Source organism: Podarcis bocagei, assembly GCF_964188305.1.
Source record: "Podarcis bocagei genome assembly, chromosome: 10".
NCBI classification, from domain to species: domain Eukaryota; kingdom Metazoa; phylum Chordata; class Lepidosauria; order Squamata; family Lacertidae; genus Podarcis; species Podarcis bocagei.
The window spans coordinates 76,692,458-76,710,901 of record NC_138135.1 but is presented as its reverse complement, the minus strand read 5'-3'; the positions used below and the strand labels follow the sequence as shown (position 1 = coordinate 76,710,901).

General features: G+C 45.6%; 1 protein-coding gene across 7 annotated transcripts in view; it reads right to left on the bottom strand.

The window, feature by feature from the left end:
• Nucleotides 1-18,444, bottom strand: part of FRMD4A (FERM domain containing 4A) — a 449,083-nt gene that overhangs the window by 27,393 nt on the left and 403,246 nt on the right. For all 7 annotated transcript variants that reach the window (XM_081210651.1, XM_081210652.1, XM_081210650.1 and 4 more), the window contains exons 15-16: nt 7,495-7,628; nt 1,434-1,556 (exon numbers count right to left, since the gene is read on the bottom strand). In XM_081210651.1, the coding sequence (XP_081066777.1) occupies nt 1,434-1,556; nt 7,495-7,628 (257 nt within the window). The remainder of the gene's footprint in view (nt 1-1,433; nt 1,557-7,494; nt 7,629-18,444) is intronic.

Sequence of the window (18,444 nt, the reverse complement as noted above, 5' to 3'; positions counted from 1 at the left end):
GGGGCCTCCCTAGATACAACCTTCCTTTCCATGCCCTAGTTAGGAAAGCAAAAAGCACAGCTCGCCATGCTGGGAAATGTCTGGTTATTCACACCTAACTTTTAAAAAATGCTTAGCTGAATGTAGGAACACTAAAAAATATATTCCGACACTAGGGTCTCAGAATGTTCCCAAAACTCTAACTCCCAAGGTTTCAGTGGGGGAGCAGCAGAAGCACCTGCCCAGTGGCTCTGCTTTACTCCCTGTGGCAGCTTCTTCGGAGACAGCCATGACAATAAAACCAGCTTGAAACTATTTAAACCAGTTGTGCCAAAGTGTCTGCCTCATACTATTGAGGAAAAGTTCATTAACACGAATCACTGTTCTGCTGTAGTAAATTAACTCTGAATGAAGTCTCTCCTAATGAAGACTAAACAAGTCACTACAACGTACCATTATCTGAGTTATTTTCTATGTAAAGAGCATGTCTAACCAGTGTCATTCACTGGAAAATTCCTCTTGGCACACGATAGGGACCTCCTGTTTCAACAGAATGCAGGGCCTTTCCAAGTCACTAGTCTAGACAAGTACTTTCTCTTCATTTATATGCTAATTAGTGTGGTGGACAGAATGTTGGGCTTTGACCAGGGAGACCCAAGTTGCTGTGTTCATGTGAAACATTGCTCCCACCCCTATCAAAAAGGTGGTTCTATCTGTTCCATAAGTCAAATTAGGGTTAAATGTGGATAAAGGTAAAGGGACTCCTGACTGTTAGGTCCAGTCGTGGACGACTCTGCGGTTGCTGCGCTCATCTTGCTTTATTGGCCGAGGGAGCCGGCGTACAGCTTCCAGGTCATGTGGCCAGCATGACTAAGCCACTTCTGGCAAACCAGAGCAGCGCACGGAAACACCATTTACCTTTGTGCCGGAGTGGTACCTATTTATCTATTTGCATTTTGGCGTGCTTTTGAACTGCTAGGTGGGCAGGAGCAGGGACCGAGCAACGGGAGCTCACCCCATCGTGGGGAATCGAACTGCTGACCTTCCGACTGGCAAGCCCTAGGCTCTATGGTTTAGACCACAGCACTACCCACGTTCCATTAAATGTGGATAGGACTGTGCAAATCATTAAATTACCACACATCAGCCCAAACATGAAAAAGAGCTATTGCTCCAAATGTCACTATCCAAAAAGCAAGCAATTCATAATCTTTCACAGTCATAATGTGCCCTAGGAATATCAAGACAACAAAATAATCAGGAATGCCCCATAATAAAAAGACCACGAATTCTATTCAACAAGTTAGTATCAAATTTAAAGAGCACAAAGGGAGGATAATTCCAGTAAGTGATATACTCAGTCTTTCCAGATCCTGGCACAGGCTGAATGCTGGTGTTTTAATTTAATAGTGCAAAAGAGAAACAGAAAGTCTGAATCTGAAAGTGACCCTCACCTCTCCTTTTGGCAGCATTTTCTGTTCATCCAGTTTAAAGGAAGTACCTATTCTTCTACGCACAATTGGGGGCTCTTCCCCTGGGTCAAGGGGATATTCTCTTGGCAATTTTCCTGTAAGCTCCTGCAAATGTATACAAAACATTAGAAGTTAGCTGTGTGTTGTGCACATGCACCAAGTGGATTTTATCTAGATGCGCAATAGCATTTCACAAATATTGCCTTTAAATAACCAATATTGCATTTTTTTCTGGTTGAAGGACACACAGTTGATTCTTTCTGGGTGTGTTTATTCACTTAGAACTTCAGTTTTGTGAAAGATCCTCTTAAGAACGGTAGTTGAGCCACATGCTTTGTCATCTGTGACCCGAAGAGAATGTGAAACTGGAAAGTAAAGGTTACTTTTGGTTAATAATCTGTCAAGCTTTCTGAGATTACTTCATTGAAGAAGCCATGTTGCTGTCTTGGAACTCCCTATACAGAACTCCTACAAAGTCTCACCTCTCTTCTGTCAATTCCCTGCTCAAAACCTCTCTCTTCTGTGGCTTAACTTCTTAGTCATCACCCTCAATTCAAACAAAGCCCAAGAGTGCATAATTGCATCGACTTTCACCCTTCTTGCCCTGTGCCTCATCTCTCTTTCTTATGTCACCCGATCTTTTGTTTAAATTAAGAGCAAACATTCCTTGGGCAGGAGATTGTTGTAAAGCAAGACGGACACTGATTTTACTATATTGGTCATAATCTGTACAGTTTCTATGACGCCAGAGAGTTTAAACTGCTGGACTGGCAGAGCACTGGACGCCTGGTTTCACAAGCTCCCACGATTAGTTTCACAGCATTCCGCTGTTTGTTGGCACTTTGCAGGCTGTGCCTTTCCCTGCACCATTCGATTTCAAACTCTGCAAGCCTGAACAGGTTCCATCAGGTGACTGTGACATGATTGTGACATCAGGTGATTGACAGGTGGGCGGATCTACCCACCTGCCAAACTTGGCCCACAGGGGGTAGGGGGAGATAATAATCTGGCCCCTCACCCTTGCTCTAAACAAACATTTTGTAGTAATAGAAGTAGTGACCATAAAACAATAGCTGCATCATATTTACCTGCTGAATATCATTTTGTCAAGTTTCATGTGATGATTTTTATTTATTTATTAGCAATTTTGATCCACTACCAAATTATTCCATGGTGGAATGAAAGAGTCATTTGGACAGATTAGTCTAAAATAACAAGGTGGATCCTTCACATTTAACAACTTTTTAAAAAAGGTAATTGGCATTACCTTTAGCACAAACATTGTTGCTTGTTTGCAGTGTGAAGAGCAAAGGCACGTAGCTGTCTAAAGAGAGAGAGATGTTGGCCCTGGAGCAGGGCAAAGGCTCTGTGCCAAGGAGGGATAATGTTGTGCACTAGCTGCAACACTAGCATTGCGAGAGTCCAAAATCCCCAGCCTTCTGCAAAAACTATCCAGGCAAGTGGAAGGCAAGCGAAGCTCCAGACAACCTCCTGCTTGCTGCCCCGACCCTGATTCTCAGTGGAGCTTTTCTCCTTTTTCAGGTCACTGAGAAAGGAGAGCCTGGTTCTTTTGATGCTTAACTTAAGCACACAATGAGCTGCTGGGAGGCCTTGAATTGTTTATGTCCACTTTCTAAGGGCAGCTTTACATGTCAGCCCAGCACAGCCTCTAGAAGCTGATGCACAATCAATTCAAATGTTTGATTCAATATGGTGAGTTTTAACGTATTTATTGTATCTTTTTAACCCTATATGCACTGCTTAGAGACTATGCTGTTAAACAGTATATACATTGTTTAAATAAATAAAATACAAATAAAACAGGCCTCCAATTAAATCAGCACAGATTTTTTTTTCAATCCCCCCACCCCGAAAAAATACAAGTCCTTACAAAACCAAACGCAAAAGGCATAATCTTAGAAGAGCGGCTCCACCTTGTGCCGCTTTCAAGATGGCGCTTCCTGGCTCTGCAGTGTGATACCTGGCGCTGCCAAGTCAAGTGACAGCAGGGGCAAAACTAGGCTTTATTTCACCCGGGTCAAAGATCCGGCAACCCCTTCAGGGGCATTACACAGGCAGGGAGCCTCAATGGTACCCTCTGGAGGCTTCACCCGGGGCAAAAAACCTGGCTAGCACCCCCCCCCGCCCTGGCACTGGGTGGAAGTGTCACCCTGTCATCACTGTGACGTTAGGATCAGCTACAGGCTTTTCTCGCTCTGCTGCTCCCCTCATTCCCTCTCCCCACGTTCTTGCTCTTTAGGAAAGCAGCCTGAAGTATTCACACCAACTGGAAAAGGCATCAGCCCCAAAAGCAATATGGACTCTACAAATGTGATGCAGAACATTTTATATGAAATCCCATTTGCAAAAAGAACAGTTGCATGATGTTATTTTTTTAAAGGTAATAATGGGACTGCTCATATTTTAAAAACAAATAATTTCTTCAGAACTATTGTTATTCAAATGAAAATTTTATCAGTTAAAATTCACATTTATTTGTGAATTAAAATTCACAAACATATTTATTTAGGTAACAGCTCTACTAATAAGGAGTATCTAGAATGTCAGGGCTTGGAATAAGAGATATTACCAATATCTACATCTCTGGCATAGTTTCATATATGCAAGCATACAGAGCTGTGCTAAAGGGGTCACCAACGTCATGTCCACAAACACACACGCCTCCAAAAGGTTTCCTCTTCACATGTTGAAATTTGGCTTAAAAGAAGCCTTTTACTGTAGCCAACAGAACAAGTTGCAGTGAGTGTGATGCCCAGAACCGTTTTTCCAGTTTGCAGTTGTGCCGTGGACCCAAAGTGCTAGTAATCCCAGCATTGATGAAATGGCTGTGTCTATGAAGAAACATCAATACAATGATTTGGGAGTTTCAAACAAACTTCTTTGCTCTTGTGTCTTGCTTATAACCAAATAATAACCTATCAGATTGAGAGAAATATTAGAGTATCTCAGTGTAACTGCTATTTTGAATATGTTTTTAAAAAAGATCAGCCATGAATCTTAAGTTGTCATAAAATCACTGTTCATAGAATCATAGAATCAGAGAGTTGGAATAGACCACAAGGGCCATCGAGTCCAACCCCCTGCCAAGCACTCCTGACATATGGTTGTCAAGCCTCTGCTTAAAGACCTCCAAAGTAGGAGACTCCACCACACTCCTTGGCAGCAAATTCCACTGTCAAACAGCTCTTACTGTCAGGAAGTTCTTCCTAATGTTTAAGTGGAATCTTCTTTCTTGTAGTTTGGATCCATTGCTCCGTGTCCGCTTCTCTGGAGCAGCAGAAAACAACCTTTCTCCCTCATCTATGTGACATCCTTTTATAGATTTGAACATGGCTATCATATCACCTCTTAACCTCCTCTTCTCCAGGCTAAACATGCCCAGCTCCCTTAGCCGTTCCTCATAAGGCATCGTTTCCAGGCCTTTGACCATTTTGGTTGCCCTCCTCTGGACACGTTCCAGTTTGTCAGTGTCCTTCTTGAACTGTGGTGCCCAGAACTGGACACAGTACTCCAGGTGAGGTCTGACCAGAGCAGAATACAGTGGCACTATTACTTCCCTTGATCTAGATGCTATACTCCTATTGATGCAGCCCAGAATTGCATTGGCTTTTTTAGCTGCCTCGTCACACTGTTGGCTCATGTCAAGTTTGTGGTCAACCAAGACTCCTAGATCCTTTTCACATGTACTGCTCTGTTAAGATACATTTCCTCAAGCAAAAGATGAACGTAGATCAGCACCAGTTGTGTCTGTGTGCACATACGGTAAATCAACCAAACAACCAAATACCTTCAAAGCTTGAACCCTCTCTCAAATTGGACAGCCTCCAGTTTTAAAAAAAAAGAAGCCAAACAATTTAGGTATGCAAGACTTCCAACAAGTCTGCTGTTTTTTAAAGAAAGGACAGCAAACTGGGCTACTAAACCTGCCCCATAAAACAAAAAGCGCATTAGCAGCCTGGCTCCTGTAATTTAAGATGAACTAATAAGTAACCAAAGCCTGCAGAAATTTGATGCCACTGTTGCAAATGGTTAGGGGCAAACTTAGTTTGGCTACCCCCAAGGGTTTCAATTCATTTCCTTCTCTCAGTCTACCAGTCTCATTATATGACAGCAATTCCCACAGGAAAATAAACAAACTGTGATTCATGGGAGCCTGGAGAGAGAAATTTAGAATAAAACTGGAGGGTGATGATTGAATTGGCTTAAACTTTATACAGATGATTTGAGCAAAACCTTTTAGGCACGAACATGTGGGGCCTAACCTGACCTCATAAACCTTACTCACGTAGGCAAACTACCAAAGTCAAGTTTTGCTTCTTATGTGAAAAAGAAACGATCAAATAAGTTTCAGCAGCTCAGCTATTTTCCCTTACGCTCTTCATTGAAAGTGTTTTCCAGTTACTTGACCTTTTGTGAGGTTAGGTAAGAGTTTTGAGAAATGACTAGAATGCTAAATTTTACAGAAGTGCAGAAAAAGGCCAGAGCACTGTGCTGGATGAACAGTTCAGCTTCCAAAGACTAGCAGCTTCCAGTTGAAAAGGGTAAGTTTCTAGATCTCATGGCTGCAAAGGTACTTTACAGCGTATACGGAATGAGTGGTGAAATCTCAGAAAATAGTTGAACAAGATTTCTAGTGATTAGGAAGGAGTTTTTGCATAGCTCCTTGCTCTTCCCCATGATTACCAAAACAAAAACAAATAATCCAAAATACAGGCGATATACAAGTTGCATACATCTGCATAATTCATGTAAGTCACAGAATTCAGTCCATTTTGAAGCTAAATTTGGATTACCTGAATACATAATATTTTAAAGAAGTGAATCGGAAATAGGAATACAAAATTAAAGCCAAGCTGCTTTCCACATGTCTGCTGACTTGACTCCTGGAGCAGACTTAGAAACTCAGGTATATAAGCTAGGCACCAAATGGCTCCTTAAACCAGGGTTACAAGTCTCCAAAACAGAATGCCTAGTTGGCATTTTTGGGCTAGACAGCTCCAAAGTTGTATTTTTCAACACGGCTTTTTGGTTCCTGAAATTCATTCTGACTGTGCAGATAAAATATAATGGATGGAATTCTACAGGATGTGGTTCTAGTGTGTGAAAACAGACAACATCCAATGATCTCCAGGCAGGTGGAGACGTCAGGCGCTTTCTGGGGCCTTCACTTGGTCGCCAGGGGCAAATGAGCCTAGGGCCTGCCAAATTTCAAATGCTGTCATCTTGATCAGGACCATCTACATTTTTTGTAGGTCCCACTTGTATCTATTTACTCTCAAATAATCATGGTCCCAAACACTGGTTCTCTACTTTCATGGTTGCAAGATAATGTTAAACTTAAAGACTCTCTACTTGTGGAAATCTAATATCATACCCCTTAGTGTTAATTCTCAGGGCATCTTATGATACCCATGTGAACAGAAATTTGAAGCCTGTAACACTTAACGCATGTACTTGTGAAGGGAAACAGCAATGTTCACAGGACACTTGAGCATGGCAATTATCCACATGCTCTGAATAGTTAATCTGTTACGGAAACTGGCAATGGGTGGGAAATCACAAAAGATGAATGCTGTCCTGTAATGTGTAGCTAAATCCAAACTATCAAATCAGGATAGAACTGTTGGAAAGGAGCTGTGATTTATAGGAGAAACAAGTTGGGGCCATGTTAGGGACAAATTATTGAAATGAAATTTTGCCTAAGCCCTGCATTTGCCAAATTGCCCACATTGGAAATTGCAAAATTGAGATATGAAATTTCATTTTGTTTTCCACTTGCAATACTCACAACACATTTGTAAAAATTGAAATGTCGAAGGAAGGTGTATCTGAATTTCTGCTAAACATTTGGATCTTTTACCGACTACCGTGAAAACTGTGAGTGTTTAAAGGATTACAATGCCTTCCACTTTGCAAAGCAGAGACTTTGTAAGATGCCACTCCTTCCACACACTCTATGCTTTGCTGCACATCAGAAGCAACAAAGGGGTTTCCAAGGATTATAGAAATCTACACGGCCCACCGCTTCTCGGAGACAGAGCTTCTTTAGTTCTTCCAGGCGCTGGCGAAGGGTCTCCTCCAGAGCTTCTTGCCTGGACTTCAAGGCAGCCAGCATGTCTTTCTTGGCAGACTGAGAGCTATCTGACTCTTGGGAACCTGTCAATAAACAAGGATAGCATGAGGGCAGCTGACATGGTAGAGCAGCCATGAAGCTGGTGCCTGTGGACTTTTTCAAAAAGGACTTGTGTTTGTTCACAACACATTCTTAAGCTTATACTAACAGGAGGAGGCTATACATCTGAAGCACAAATGATATTTAAATACATTCCAACAAACCTGAGTTGTTAAGATCATGTCATTCTTAACATTCCCATCTACAGTAGAAGTTTGTGAAGCTGAGAGACAACCCAGGCATGAGCATCTCTCAACAGAACACTAGCACATTTCCTGGCTCTGTTTCGCTGCTGACTCGGTGCCCCTTCAGGGGGCTCCCCTATGGTGTCTCGCATAACCACCTCACCATCTGGCTGCTCACAGATACCTTCATCCACAGACATGGTCTGGGTCAGAGTCGTGGCAGCCACTGCGTCTGCCGCTCGGAAATGCATGCGGGCTCCAGTAACTCTGCTGATTACGTGGCATCCATCTGCCATGAAACGAGAAATTACTGTGCAAGCAACTAAACTGTTGGATGGCCCTCTGTCATGGAGGCTTTAGTTGAGATTCTTGCATTGCAGGGGGACTGGACTAGATGACCCTTCCACCTCTATAGTTCCAGGGGTCTATGATTCCACTCTCATCAAGCCTTTTGACAGCAAGGTTCTGCTTGCAACAATCGGCCAGCTTGCAGCAAGAAAAAGCCATTTGCATGAGGCTGCCTCCCTGTTGAGACCTCCACCTCCAAGTCGTCAGGGTCTTCCTGTGTCAGCTACCGAGCCAGAAGTGCCATCCTCTTGTAGTTCTCCTATTACAATTTGTGTAACCTCTGTGTCCTTCATCTTCCACATCCAAAAGGTGCTTGTTTCCTCATTATGACTAAATTTTTAGAGGAACTTCCTTTTAGAGCTTCCTGAAAAGGGAGATTCCTTGTGGGAATTCCCATTTGACATCAACCAAATTCTCTAACCTGGTTAGTGGAACTTTTTGCATGCGTACGCGAATACCATTATCGCATCAAACCTCCAGTCCAAAAGTATGTTCCAGCTTGATACTGAAGTACAGAGCAAAGTTTTACACTTCAGGTTGCAGGTGAGAGATTGCGTGTTTGCTTATTCCCTTATTTAAAAACCATACTCCCTGTATATAGAAAACTAGCACCACAGAGCAATGTCAGGTTGAACATTGCTTCTTGATACACCTGTTTTCTGGCCCCTGGGAGTATATCTGTATGAAAGCATTCCATCCTGTAACTCCTCTCGCTTATGCCAGTCTGCCGTTTTTAAATTAGAATAGTTAAATGTGAAATCTGAAGGATAAAACCCAAGAGATGTTTTACTGCCTGATGCTGCTGATCATATCAAATGGCACCAAAACAACAACCACTTCCATCACTATCTAGATCAGTGGTTCCCAATTGGAGGTCCACAGAACGCACCCAGGGGGTCCGTAGCCCCATTCCTTGCCTCCTCTGAACTATTTTTTGTCCTTTTTTCATGGTAATATCACAAGTTTTATTGTCTGTTTTAGCACTGTGCAATTCTTCAATATATTGGTCAAAATTGGTTTTGAAATCACACCATGAGAATGATTTTGACCTGGCAACAGGCAGCAATATATTGCTCCTTGCGCAAGGGAGAGCAGGGCAGCTGATTTCAAGGCACCGCTGACATCGCACAATGATCTCAGCTGATAATGCTGTTGATCTGAGCTGCCTTCCCTCACGCTGTGGGAGAACAGGCCAGCTGATCGCCCTTACTTCAAGGTACCCTGACGTACATCTTTGCTGGCTGCCCCGATGACAACGGCTTGATGCACCCCCCCCCATTTCCATCCCCTCCCACTCAATCCATGGGGTGAAGGTGACTCTGCTTCCTCTCTCCCCCCACCCATCCAATCTTTGTGTCTGCTCCTTCCCTCATCCAGCATTTGAAACTCCCATTATATTAGGCACATTTTGCGACAGGGAATTTCATTAAAGAAAGCAGTTTCTGAGCTCTGGGCGCAGTACTGCGCCTAAAATTTCAGATTAAAACTGCAGAGTGGAAGGAAAGGAGGACCTTTTTTCTGCCTCCCCACTTCCAGCCACTCTCTGAAGATTGGAGAAGGGACCCTCGTAAGAATATTGGGGGCAGGGGAAGTATGGCTTTGTTTTTTGCAGTCTTCAGATGAAAACTAGAGCAGGTGAAAAATGCACATAAGATTTTAGCAGCAGTTCATTCATTTTCAGTTTTGTATTCTTGTTATAAAAAAGCACGCCTAGACACTCCATTGTGGCATCCATAAACCAGGTTTAAGGTGCCATTTAGCTTTCATATCTCAGTTTCTAACACTGCCCTCATCCCCACTCCTGATCTACAATTTGAAACATCGTGATATATTGGAATATCACAACGTTTAGCTGCTGATATATCATGATGTTCAAAACCAGATATCACTCAGCCCTAGTCTGCTTTTTTAGTATACCTAAAATCTTTTGCTTATTAGGGGCTACCCCACATTTTGTTCAAAAAATTGCTTTGCACCATACTACCATACAGCTAGCATACAGTTACTACCATACAGCTATCAAAATTTTCAAAAGTAGGGGGTTAATGGCTTGGCTTTTGAAAAATAGGGGGTCCTCAGTAATTAACTAATTGGGAACCACTGATCTATAACAATATAGCGGAATAAACCATTCCAGTGCTGTGCGAAGAAAACAATCTTATCTTAGATGGATGAGAGACAGGACAGAAGCCAGGAAAAAACAGCTACATAAAAGAAGATTGCCAGAATAAGAGCTATACTGCTATTAGCACATTGGGATGCCTGCAGTTCTTTTCCAATACAAGTCTGCGTGAAGGAATCCTGAGAGGAAGGAAACGCATGGAGGAAGGAGGAGGACAGGCTTAGGCAGCAGGTGAAAGAAGTATTCCTCCGAGGAATACTGTTAGAGGAAACTAGCAGATTGAACGAATGCCCAAGCAGGGGGCAGTGAGGAGGGGGAACCCCCCCCAGCAGCAGCCGCCAGATGACATCACTAGGGTCCAGATGTGCAATCCCTTTGATGCAGTTATTCTTCTTGCTTATAACCCACACGCCTAATGCCATAAACAATGAATATCCTAATACAGCTGTTACTCATGCTGCGTTCATCGGCCTGGCTGCCAGGGTCAGCCTCTCAGCCAAAAGCTGGCCATCCGGAACATTCTCCGAGGAGCCCAGATGGGGAGGGAAGGTGCATAGTGTGTTCCCTCCTGCCAGAAGCCAGGCATGATTCACTGCCTCGGGATGTCAGCAAACAACAGAAAGTGACCACAAGCAGCCACTATCTCTCAGCAGTGAGGAACAAATAGGATATCCTCCACAGCAAACAGCCTAGATAAGGGCTTATCCCCCATCTGGAATTACTCAGCACAGGATACGCATAGAAATATCCTGTGAGGTGAATGTTCTTCATTAGCTTCTTTTTGCTTGTCTGCCGCCTTGGTGACGGACAAGTTTGCTATTCATCAACTGAAATGCTTCCAGAGGAGAGCAACAGGAAGTGCATGTCTAAGATGTGGTGACGGGAAAAGACCGCCCACTAGTTATTGCTGAGGAGGAAAGACCCATCTGAAGGCTTAAAACATGTCAGAATGGAAGCTGGCACACTTACAGAAATACTGCAGAGAAGGCAGTGCTTCCATCATGAGGCTCTTTAACAGCTACAAAGAGTTGTTCCCAATGTTTCCTGGGAAGCATCTCTGGGAATCGTAGCTCTGTATCTTAACACTTCTCAGCACCCTTAGCAAACTACACTTCCCAGCAGTCTGTGGGGGAAGCTTTCCATGTTTGGTGCTGATGGGGCCTGAGCCAAGTCCTTCCTTGCTGGCAGCTGGAGCTGGCAGGCAACAGGACCCCTGGAACAAAGCAGTGGGGCTGGTGAACTAGCATGTAGTACAGCCCTCTTTGAGCCACTGCAGAGAATGAAATTTAAGAGAATAAGCTATTGTTTAGGTCCGCGGCTGGACCTAACGGCCAGGGGTACCGTTACCTTTTAAGGCTAAACTTAATGCAAAAAAATGGCAACAACAAAGCTAAGAGAGGTAAGGGAAGTCGAACTGTGAAGAGCATGGACTCCCACTCCATTTCTTATTGGAAGCACCAGCACAGAAATACCCCTGCCAAGAGCCCTGCATTGTTTTGGAGAGAATTAATACTGTCTCAGTAACAATGTCTTATTGTAGTCATGAATTGATATAATCTGTGTATCTAGAGAGAATGAACAATGACTGAGAAGCTCTTGCAAATTTGCAAGATATAAATATAGAAATGATGACCTACCTGGAGAGAAAAAGAATGGGAAAACATTATGACAGCCCCTTTCATACCCCAACTTTCCTATTTCATGTTTTGGCTTTGCCTTATTCTCCTTTTGGAACAACAACAACACCCCCCCAAATGCTAAGTTATTTAATTCCAATTTTTGTACTCTTACAAAGCTCAAAGTTCATCCTTTTTTGTAGGTGTGTATTTTTGCCTCCTGAAGACATGAAGGCTTTTCTTATTATTTTGGTCATTTATCACCCCAGCCCTTTCCCCGTCTCCTGATTAAGGTTACTATGGGTTGTATATTTAAAAAGTAAACAAATAACACTGGACTTGGCCTACACAGATCATCCAACAGAGAAAAGAACTAGTAGACTATGAGAGCAAACTGTCAGATACAGTGAGAGATAAAAAGCATTATATCAGGTCTTCTCCTCATAAAGCTGAACATTATATGAACACACCTTAAGCAACAGAGTTCTTCACAGACTGCTATAGAACATAGAATCATAGAATCATAGAGTTGGAATAGATCACAAGGGCCCTCGAGTCCAACCCCCTGCCAACATGCATGTGCACTTGGGGATAATCAGGTCCTTCCTGGAGGAGACATGCATGTTAACACAGGGATCACACCCTCAACCTGCATTAACTCTCTAAAGAGTGTACATGAGTAAAAACAAAGAATAAAAAAGAAAGCTGCAATACATGTAACTCCAGACTTTCCATATTTATTGCACTTCACTATGGAATGTAGCATAGAATAATTTTCTTTATGGGAGATTTTTGAAAAATGGCACCCCAAAGAGCATAGCCAGTGAGTAGCAATTGTATTTGCAAATAATACCAGGACAGCTAGCTATGCCTCCTCCCCAAAAGGGGGCTTCTGTAAGGACAGCACCCAGGTGAGTGGGCAGATAGGCAGCACGCATGCAGTGGCGGAGAGCAGGCGGGGGCGGGGCTGGAGCGCGTTCTGGGGGCGGGACGCACAGCCCGCAGGGGTGTGGCGCACGTTGTGGGAGCATGGCGCGCCGCCTGTGGGGCAGGGTGCCCAGTGCGGGGCAGCCACGATGGAACCCCACTGGGATCGCGCTGCCGGGAGTGGTGCGCTCCCCCGCCCCCCTCTTCCTCTGCCAGTGAACACATGCATTTTTTCCAGACAAAAGGGCTCCTTGCTGGTATGCTCCTGTGCAGAATTTTGGCCCAATTCGCTTCTCAAGCGTAAGAGTTTTCCCCCCAATAGTGGCTTCCAAATCATAGGGTATTTTTTTTTCTAGTGCTCCTTAAGTACTAAAGGGAATAAACTTTCTTCAGTAGTGTTAATTACTAAGCATTTTGTTCTACCCAGCATTTTGCTGATCTGGGATGTTGTCATCAGGAAAATCTAGGTCAGTAAGAAGGACTGCCAGCTTCACCAATAAAACACTCTTCTCATTCTGGCAAATACAAGGAATGTGTCTACCCGGCCACACTCACACAGCTGAATGAACTGAACAAAATGCAGTGCAAGGTGTTGCTCTGTTCAAGCAGGTAAATTCTGCTCAAAAGTCAATCCTCTTCCTAATTCCCACCTGCATGGGGGAGAAATGACAGGCTCCACATTCCTAGAGTTTTCTCTCACTGTGCTTCTGCTGCATGGGGGGCGGGGGCGGGGGGGGGGCTTGCACCTGAAGCACCACCATCATTTGCAGAGGAGAGAACAACCATCTCTCTCCACCAGAAGAAACCGTGCTTGGAGGAAGCACTGGTCACCTGGCACGTCTTCCCCGTATGCTGCAATGTGCAAAGCCAGCCACGGTTATCGAGCCAGTTCAGAAATTATCTTTTAAAACCATGCACAAAAGCACCCAAGTTTAAATGGAAGTGCGCACACACAGTGCCTAAATTTTTGAGTGGAGCATATGAGTTTATTTTACTGTGTTTAAACTTGAAAGTGGCATTATTCAAATGGATCAGATTTCCACTGTTGTATTTCATGGTGGGAGACACAGCTGGAGATGTACGTCATCACCCTTCACTTTCTTTGTATGCCGCCTTTCCACAGGAAAAAACTAATCTCAAAGTGGCCTATAAGAGGGAGAACAACACATCACAAAATCAACCATTCCATGAATTTCACAATACAAATGCCAGTTGCAGTTGCAGGCATTTCTCTTTAAACGTGGGTCTTCGTTGAACTAAAGTTCAGAAGGCAATTTGGCTCTTACATTTCACTAGTGTACATGCTCAATGCAGACAGACCAACAATTCACTTTTGGCACCTTCGTTCTGTTGATCAAGCCATTAAATTCTGGGGAGCACAACAGCCCCCAAAATACCCAGCAAGTCTACCCATGACCCCACAAACCGAAAGCCAGGGTCAGATGACAAAGTCAGCACTTTAAGCTCTGAAATTAGCCAATGTCAGGGCAGAATGAGTCATGATAGCAACAGGCCTTCATTTTCAATGCACCAATTGTGGCCTAAAGGGTTGGGTGATTTCAAACACAAAAGTGGCTGTCTGTGGGCGAGTGCTGAACTTTCTACCACCCACTGCTTTCCCCTCTGCAAACACTCTCCCCAGATAGCTGAGGAATAAGGAAGTTTTTGACCAGATCATTATCTGATTCTGCCCCCAGCCCCACAGGCTCATTTTGGCAGGTGGGCAGGATAACCTACCTGTCAGTCCCGCACACCCACCCAAGTCTCTTGCGCAGTCCACCACGGGAAACTGAGTCATGCCACTGATCCAGCAGTTCCCCCAGGGATCCTGCTGGCTTCTGAACTCACCAGTCTTCAGCTTATGGGCAGTGAGTTCAGCTCTGCTTTTGGCAGGGATCAGGTGCACAGTCAGAAAACTCAGTTGGGAAGCTGATCCAGCCACATCTCTACCTGCCCCACATATGCCGTCAGGTGTGGGAAAGGTGGGCATAGTTTGGGGGAAACCATCTCATAGGACAAACTTGGTACTGTGCCACGATCTCCTACTCCTGCCCTACCTGGAAATAAACCCTGCTGGGAGATGATGACTTTAGGAGAGGAGTTACAGGGAAGAAGGTAGCAAAAAGAGGAAAAGTTCATTGTCTCTCGCCAGCTTCCTGCTGTACCATTTTAAAGCTCCCCACCCAGTTGCCTTAGGGGTTGGGGAGCAATGCAGGTTTGAAGACCCTCAGCCACCATCATGCCACCTTCTGCCCAAGGACACAAAGTTAATGCAATCACGTAAAAAAGGAACACCGCAACTGCTATGTAACTTTTGTAAATGCAGGAATGCTGCCCACAAGCACAGGAATTCCAGATGGACACACTGAGTATTTCCTGGGCTTCACTTATCTGACCTGAAGGTGCTGCTGTGCAATGCCAGGTCAATGATTCGTAAGACCACTGCCATCCATGACTTGATCATGGATGGAGGATTTGACCTGGCATGTGTAACAGAGACTTGGTTGGATGAAGCAGATGGGCCTGTCCTTGCCGCTGCTTGTCCACCAGGTTTCTCTTACGCACAGCAACCCAGGTCACGTGGGCGGGGAGGGGGGGTTGCAGTGATTTTTAGGAAGTCATTAGTTTGCACCGGGCGTCCTATTGGGAAGACCCAGTTTTCTGAGTGCATGTTCTGGAAGTTGGGCAATAGGGGCAGTACAGGATTCCTTTTGGTGTACCGACCTCCCCGCTGCACCAAGGATTCCCTGCCCGAGCTGCTTCAGGTCGTGGCGGATGTTCTCCTGGAGACACCCAGCCTGGTCGTCCTAGGGGATTTTAACATCCATGCCGACACGACCTTACAAGGGGCCGCTCGGGACTTCGTGGAAAGCATGGCCTCCATGGGGCTGTCCCTGAATAAGTCTGGCCCAACCCATAGCCGTGGACATGCCTTGGACCTGGTGTTTACCTCTATGGATGTTGGTGATCTGACACTAAGTAAAAGCGAAATGAAAGAAGTGCCATGGTCAGATCACTTCCTGGTGCAACTGGACTTCTCTGCGACCCATCCCCTCTGCAGGGAGGTGGGACCAATTCGGATGGTCCGCCCCCGCCACTTAATGGATCCAAATGGTTTCCAGAGAGTGGTAGGGGATGCTTTATCCCATGTTGATGGCCTTTCAGCCGATTCCCTGGTGGCCCGCTGGAATGTGGAGTTAACCAGGGCTATTGACTGTTTGGCTCCGAAGCGCCCTCTCCGATTGCATGGAGCCCGGACAGCCCCGTGGTTTTCCACGGATCTGAGGGCAATGAAACAATCGTTGAGACGGCTAGAGCGCCGGTGGCGGATAACTCATTCCGAATCTGACCGGACACAGGTTAGAGCTCAACGTCGAGCCTACCAAGTGGCGATAGCGACGGCGAAGAAGAATTTCTTCACCGCCTCTATTGCATCTGCAGAAAACAGCAGCAGGAGACTTTTTCAGGTGGTTCACAATTTAGCGGAACCACCTGCAACATCGGGGCCCAGTACGGGCCACATGTTCTCCTGCAATGATTTTGCAAAGTTTTTTGCAGATAAAATCGCCCAGATTCGGGAAGAAGTAGACTCCACCGTGGGAGCAGAGCCGGGGCGGGAGAGTGCTAGAGTTCTGTCTAGTCAAGTTGAGTGGGATCAATTTCAACCTGTTACCTCCGAGGATGTGGACAGGCTGCTTGGACGAGTGAAACCAACCACCTGTCTCCTGGATCCTTGCCCATCCTGGCTTATAAAAGCTAGCCGGGAAGGACTGGGCGATGGGCTTCGTGGGGTGGTGAATGCTTCCCTCCGTGAGGGAGCCTTCCCAGACCCGCTGAAAGAGGCGGTTATTAAACCGCTTCTTAAAAAACCATCTTTAGATGCGGCCACGATGGCCAACTATCGCCCAGTCTCAAATCTTCCATTCCTGGGCAAGGTGATTGAGCGAGTGGTTGCTGAACAACTCCAGGCACGCCTGGAAGAAGCGGACCATTTGGATCCCTTCCAGTCGGGATTCAGGCCTCATCATGGGACTGAAACTGCCTTGGTCGCACTGGTTGATGATCTCCGGCGGGCTAGGGACAAAGGTGAGAGCTGTTTCCTAGTTCTGCTGGATCTCTCAGCGGCGTTTGATACCATCGACCATAGCATCCTTCTGGACCGTCTTGAGGGGCTGGGAGCTGGGGGCACTGTTATACAGTGGTTCCGCTCCTTCCTCCTGGGCCGTGTTCAGAAAGTGGTGGTGGGGGATGAGTGTTCAGACCCTTGGGCCCTCACTTGTGGGGTGCCTCAGGGTTCTGTCCTCTCCCCCATGCTTTTTAACATCTATATGAAGCCGCTGGGAGAGATCATCAGGAGGTTTGGGCTGGGTGTTCATCAGTATGCGGATGACACCCAGCTCTACCTCTCTTTTAAATCAGAACCAGTGAAGGCGGTGAAGGTCCTGTGTGAGTGTCTGGAGGCGGTTGGAGGATGGATGGCGGCTAACAGATTGAGGTTGAATCCTGACAAGACAGAAGTACTGTTTTTGGGGGACAGGAGGCGGGCAGGTGTGGAGGATTCCCTGGTCCTGAATGGGGTAACTGTGCCCCTGAAGGACCAGGTGCGCAGCCTGGGAGTCATTTTGGACTCACAGCTGTCCATGGAGGCACAGGTCAAATCTGTGTCCAGGGCAGCTGTTTACCAACTCCATCTGGTACGTAGGCTGAGACCCTATCTGCCTGCGGACTGTCTCGCCAGAGTGGTGCATGCTCTGGTTATCTCCCGCTTGGACTACTGCAATGCGCTCTACGTGGGGCTACCTTTGAAGGTGACGCGGAAACTACAACTAATCCAGAATGCGGCAGCTAGACTGGTGACTGGGAGCGGCCGCCGAGACCATATAACACCGGTCTTCAAAGACCTGCATTGGCTCCCAGTACGTTTCCGAGCACAATTCAAAGTGTTGGTGCTGACCTTTAAAGCCCTAAACGGCCTCGGTCCAGTATACCTGAAGGAGCGTCTCCACCCCCATCAGTCTGCCCGGACGCTGAGGTCCAGCGCCGAGGGCCTTCTGGCGGTTCCCTCACTGCGAGAAGCAAAGCTACAGGGAACCAGGCAGAGGGCCTTCTCGGTAGTGGCGCCCGCCCTGTGGAACGCCCTTCCAGCAGATGTCAAAGCGATAAACAACTACCTGACATTCAGGAGACATCTTAAGGCAGCCCTGTTCAGGGAAGTTTTTAACGTGTGACATTTTACTGTATTTCTGGTTTTTATGGAAGCCGCCCAGAGTGGCTGGGGAGGCCCAGCCAGATGGGCGGGGTATAAATAATAAATTATTATTATTATTATTATTATTTAAAGAGTCCAGGGTGGGGGAGGGGAAGCTTAACAAATAAACATGCCCCCCCCAGACTAAATCAGAAGCTCTGCAGCCACTGCTATTCCAGCAAATGATTCTTTAAAAATGCAGGGGTGTTTGTGGGAGCCCTTCTGGTACCACTCTGCTAATGTACCTTGGAAGTGTAATTCTTTGCCGAACTTTTCCAAGGTAGGACCAGTGTGTATTCTGAAACTATGCAAGGATGAAATTCTAAGGATTTGCTGATCTTTGATGGTTAATAC